The sequence below is a fragment of the Oryx dammah genome, unplaced genomic scaffold (assembly GCF_014754425.2).
Source record: "Oryx dammah isolate SB20612 unplaced genomic scaffold, SCBI_Odam_1.1 HiC_scaffold_7, whole genome shotgun sequence".
In the NCBI taxonomy this organism is placed as follows: domain Eukaryota; kingdom Metazoa; phylum Chordata; class Mammalia; order Artiodactyla; family Bovidae; genus Oryx; species Oryx dammah.
Window position 1 is genome coordinate 38,670,711 of NW_024070191.1, and position 6,000 is coordinate 38,676,710.

General features: G+C 42.2%; 1 protein-coding gene across 1 annotated transcript in view; it reads left to right on the top strand.

The window, feature by feature from the left end:
- NGLY1 (N-glycanase 1) overlaps positions 1–4,706 on the top strand; it is a 62,694-nt gene extending 57,988 nt beyond the window's left edge. Inside the window, exons 12-13 of the mRNA XM_040243018.1 lie at positions 3,234–3,411; positions 3,788–4,706. Coding sequence (XP_040098952.1) covers positions 3,234–3,411; positions 3,788–3,963 — 354 coding nt within the window. The 3' untranslated portion in view covers positions 3,964–4,706. The remainder of the gene's footprint in view (positions 1–3,233; positions 3,412–3,787) is intronic.
- The last annotated feature ends 1,294 nt before the right edge of the window (positions 4,707–6,000 follow it).

Genomic DNA, 6,000 nt, shown 5'->3' on the forward strand with positions numbered 1-6,000 from the left:
GAAATGGAATAACCAGAAATAAGATTCCTGAGCAAGGGCAGTGAACTCGCATTGGAGGAAGACTTGAAATACAGCTGCTCTGCTGGAGATGCAGGCATGACTGACTGCCTGGTGAACTTAATTAGAGCTCATTCAGCAGCCTCAGCAGAATGCTGATTTTTAAGAGCATGCTAGAGAACCACTTCAGACAAGAGCAGTACACACCAGACCTCCAGGAAACCGGAGCAGCGGGCTGACCAGCCTGGCGTGTAGTCATCAGAAAATCGTTCCGTGAAGGTCTTCACAAGAATGGGAGATATGGGAGGAAGCTGACGTGCACGTTGTTCTCAGTCTTGAGCAGTGGTCATGGCCACAGCCCGCATGACCGGTTCCGTCAGGGTACCTCGTGAGCAGCACGGCTTGGCCCCACTCTGGCGATCTCGCCCCTCTTCTCAGGCGGTCTTGTGCCTTCTGTCCTCACAGATGCCGGGGTGGGGCCAGGGCACCTCACCTGTGAGTTTAAAAGGCAACACACAGACGGGAGTTTGCAACAGGCAGCAGTTACAGAAGTGCTTTTTTCCACCTTTAGAGCAAATAGTTGACTAAGAGGTTATAAAGTATTTTTTTCTTCTAAATAAATTATAATTACTAGTTCTGTTGGTTTTACACATAGACAGGACCACAATTGGAGGTTTATGTAAATCCTGTTTTGATTTCAAGTTACCAAACTTGAGTATACTGTATATAGTAACATCCTACTGCCTCTAAAAATGCTGAGTTAAATAAGTTGGCTAAAATGCTACAGATAGAGAATATATTGTGCAAAAAAGATGACATAAATTTTCAATAGAAATAAGACCTGTTTTATCTCCATGTGCTCTTCCTTTAACCTAAGGGAACTTTTATTTGCTCACAGTGTGTTTAAAGGTTCATTTAAGCATTTAAGAATTCAGTGATGAATTCCGTCTTTTAACTTTTTAGAGTCATTAAAAACTGATGCCTTTAGAACTGAAAAATGTGAGTCTTAGAAAAAGCAATTCTCAGACAGGTTCAATAGCTATCAGAAACCTTTTGTGATAGTTAAAACAGTTCTGGCCCAGACCCACCTGATACAATGAAGGCAGGTCTTATGGGCAGCTCGAAATTTGAGGTTAACCTGACTTTAGCCTATCCTGTTTTACATGCCTACACTTTTATGGGGGGCATTTGAAGCTACTGAGCTCTGAAAACACACAGGACGTAGAAGACACACAGAAGTAAGATCACTTTCCCTCAGTCTTTTCATTTCTTTCCACCACCTTTCTTCTAGTAACCCCTGTTTGGCTCATTGTTTTCAGATGACCTCCTTTACTAACCTCTGCTTTGGAGGAGTAGTTAAGTCATGGATAACCCATAGAGGCCTGTCGTTCAGCAGAGGTGAACCCTCTGGCCCCCAGGAGCACAGGTGCAGCCCTGAGCCCAGGTCCCCTTCAGACAGCTGCAGGGAGGCTGCGGTGGCCACCCGCAGTCCTGGAGTTGGGCAGGCAGCTGCACCCATGCCTGGGTCTGCTCTGCAGAACAGCAGTAGGTGGGTGTGTATTTCTGGTCTCAGGAGGTTAAGTCATTTTCCTTGGAGACTGATTGTTTAATGATTTTATTATCGCCACCGTGCTGATTCTGAGAACTCAAATTAGCTGACACATTTAACCTGGAAGAAAACTAACTATAGGTCGCCAAATAGAATGAAATATCAATAGCATGCTGGCAGTGATTGACTTCTTACTTGACTGAAAGCTGGAATAGTACGGAATTGGATGGCAGGTGTGTTTCTTGTGGTACTTCCAGCTGTTTGCCCCAGAGAAGTAGATTAGATGTTTCTGAAAGAGTGTGTGTGTGCAGGTTTCTGGTACAAATAGATACTGTTTATTAAACCCTGTAAATCTAGAACCTATGCCCTAGAGAGTAGTTTATGCTTTGGTTAAGTTACATAATACAAGTATATCTGAAATGAAATAGTTATACTTGGGTTACAGAGTATTGGCGGTTCAAGGCGGGATGAAATTCTGGAGGACCATGAAAGCCAGGAGTTTGGATGTAATGTGAGAGGCAGGCACTTGCTGTGAGTTCGAGACCAGGCAAGTGATAGGAAGGAAGTGGGGTTTAAAAGCGTTAATTAGGCAGGTGCAGGAAAATGAGAGTAAAGTCGTGGCCATATTGACCAGGAAAGAGGTTTTTGGTTTTGGTTTTTTTCCCCCCCAAGACTTAAAATGCCCAGATTGTTGTGTGGAGAGTTTGGACACTGAGCATAAATGATTAAAGAGTCAGATTCTCGGGGGGTTGAGCTGGGGTGAGTGAACATCCGTTTTCGTATCAGCATTTGCAGAGTGTAGATGAACCTGTGAGAGCAGATGGACTGGAGGCTTTGGGGAACCTGGACGCCGCCTCTAGCATGTTGGTCAGCGCGCTGATGGCAGAGGCATCAGATGTTCAGAGAGGCACGAGAGGAGGGTGGACATGGCCTTTTCAACCAGCACCATTACTTTAGCAGTAACTGAGGTATCTCTTGGTTTATAGGGTGTGGCCCATCTCATTCTAGGAAAGCTTATCTGAAAACCCAGGCTTAAGAGAAGAAGATAAATTAAGGAATAATTGCATTTAAGAGGACTCTTCATTTTCATCCAGATTCATCATAAAGTTCATTTTAAATAGCTGGGCTTAATCACTTAAAAGAGAATATAATTCACCAAAATTCGGTTAGCGGGCAGCCTTAGGGCTGTGCTAATTGATGCACCTATCATTCAACTATTACCTTCCGTCCCTAGCAAGAGATGCTAGTAACATGAAAAATTGTTAGCAGTAAAAATCTTTGCTAAGCTGCTAAGTCACTTCAATCGCGTCTGACTCTGTGTGACCCCATAGACGGCAGCCCATCAGGCTTCCCCGTCCCTGGGATTCTCCAGGCAAGAACACTGGAGTGGGTTGCCATTTCCTTCTCCAGTGCATGAAAGTGAAAAGTGAAAGTGAAGTCGCTCAGTCGTGTCCAACTCTTCGAGACCCCATGGTCTGCAGCCTACCAGGCCCCTCCGCCCATGGGATTTCCCAGGCAGGAGTACTGGAGTGGGGTGCCATTGCCTTCTCCAAAAATCTTTGCAGTGGGGAAAAATGAGGCTTTTAATAACCAGTTGTTCGCAGTACATGTGACAGGCTCTGAGGGTCCGTGCTCTTACACGGTTTGATTATTCCTGACGGTCCCTTTTTCCCCTCCCTGTCTACAGGTGTATTTAGCCCGCAAGGAAGGGTCATCTTACGCTTACATTTCCTGGAAGTTTGAATGTGGGTCAGTTGGCCTAAAAGTAGATAGTATTTCCATTCGGACAAGTAGTCAGACCTTTGAGACGGGAACAGTACAGTGGAAACTGAGATCTGATGCCGCACAAGTGAAACTGACAGGCGGTAAGCATCTGACTGGAGAGCTAATCATGAAGGGTGTGTTTAATGCTCTGAAGAGCAGTTGTACTTACTTGAAATGTAGTTAAGGGTTTTTCTTACCCTGGAGTTATTCATACTACTACAGTTAAAAAAAAGTTTCCGTTAAAACCTGTACTTTAACCTCATTATAATAAAAGGCCTTATGTTTCTTATTGGAAAGCACAAATGGAAAGAGAGAAATCATTCCTTTTTCAGAGGACACATTTCTTCCATAAAGAATAATTTGTATTTAATTTTTTAAGGGTTGATTTTTACCTATAAGGTAGTTATATAAAATGCATTCAAAGCTATCTCTGTGTTCTTACCAAAAGCAATGTATTAATTTTTTTTCCTCCAATAGATAAAACGCTTCGCTCCTATCACGACTTTTCTGGGGCCACTGAAGTTATTCTGGAAGCAGAATTAAGCAGAGGAGATGGTCCTGTTGCTTGGCAACACACCCAGCTGTTTAGACAAAGCTTAAACGACCATGAAGAAAATTGTTTGGAGATAATTATAAAATTCAGTGACCTTTGAGAACCTGAACATTACAGAGAAGCTGGCAGTAATCAAGGACACAGCTTGTTCTAAAGTAGTCTGTTGGTGCCATGCATGCTTAGTTGGCAGTCTGCTCCCCTCTGGTAGCACATTTCCCTGTTGGCTATCCATCATGTAACCCTCATGAAAATATATCTTTATACCATGGACCATAATGAAACCTCGAATTAAAAGCTCCCTTCCATATGTGACTCTGATTTGGAGTGAAATCTTACTGCCCTACTATGAGAATTTAACTTAAAAATTGTAATTGTTGGCTTTAAAAGTAAAGGGAAGGTATTCATGACTAAATGCTATTCAGGATTATGATAAAATCTTCAGCTAATAATAGTAATTTGACAGTTTCTGATCAGCCTTTACTTTTTCCATAAGTAGCTGAAATAGATCTCCTAAGATTTTAAATTTATAATAAATGTGAACATGTATCTCATGTTATAATGCATGAAAATTTTTATGATTGTAAATATGTAGGCATTTAAGAAATAAATTATTTTGCGTTACATCTTTTTAGTGGTTACTTTGGCTAAGTAAAAATCTTAAGTATGCTGAATATTGAAAACCACTTGAATAGCCAAGAATTATGAAAACAACATTGCATAAATTCAAAGATACATTGTAAATCCATGGTATGTGGGCACTTCTGAAAATGCTTTACTGTTGAGTTTATTTTTGAGTATTTTTATCTACCTCATTGAATAAAATGTTTTTTCTTGACTTTGAAACTATGTAACTGTATTATTCAGTATCCATATGATATATCAAGAGTTTTCATGCTGTGTTGGGTGTAACTTCTCCAGTTAAACTTCGTGAACATGTGTGAAGTGTTTGTGTGCAAGCGCGCTGTGGGGGCGGTGAGAAATATGACCCCTGCATTCCCAACCCGCAGAGGCCTGTGTTGACAGTCTACAGAGGGCCTTCCCAGCTCTCCAGGCCAGAAAAGTACCTTCTCAGACTTTCTCACCCTGTGTCCGCCCAGTAACGCGTTTACAAGCATTATAAAATACCGAAATTCTGAAACAATGGTATTCTATTTTGTTTTTAATTGTACACTCTGTTGAGGATCACTTTCTTGCTGAAAACTTAGATTTAAAAGAAAGGTAGTAGTTTGTACCTCTAAATTTATTAATATGTCTTGAATATTAGAAGTTTTTCTGGGACTCAAACTCTGAAGTTAATCACAGATCATGGAGTGGCCAAATAGGTAAACTTGGGGAGACTTGACTCCCACCTATCTTGTGAAGTGTCTGGTTTCGGCACAGTGAACATTTGGATGGTAAATGGACCAACACTCCTTGTGAGAAAAACTGGAGCAGGACAAGCAGTCTCATAAAGACCCTTGCTCCTTGAAAGAAAAGCTATGACAAACCTAGACGATACGTTAAAAAGCAGAGACATCACTTTGCCATCACAAAGGTCCATCTAGTCAAAGCTATGGTTTTCCCAGTAGGCGTGTGTGGATGTGAGAGTTGGACCATAAAGAAAGCTGAGTGCCGAAGAATTGATGCTTTTGAACTGTGGTGTTGGAGAAGACTCTTCAGGGTCCCTTGGACCGCAAGGAGATCCAACCAGTCCATCCTAAAGGAAATCAGTCCTGAATATTCACTGGAAGGACTGGTGCTGAAGCTGAAACTCCAATCCTTTGACCACCTGATGCACAGAACTGACTCTTTGGAAAAGACCCTGATGCTGGGAAGGATTGGGGGCAGGAGGAGAACAGGAAATAGGTCATCGGTGGTCTGACCAGCATCATCTTGATTGTTTTAGGTACAGTTAGTTTTCACTTCCTCGGTTGATTTGTCCCCATTTCATTGAAACCAGTTCTCAGAACTGTGACAGCTTATGTCATGGACTAAAGCCTGGCATGCTGCAGTCCGTGGGATCACAAAGAGTCAGACACGACTGAACAACTGAACAGCAACAATGTCATGGCTACAGTCTGGTCATCGTGCAGTTAACTTCTTCCACCTGATGGGAGTTTCAGTATAAGACAGCTCACAGGAAATGGCCCAGAAAATT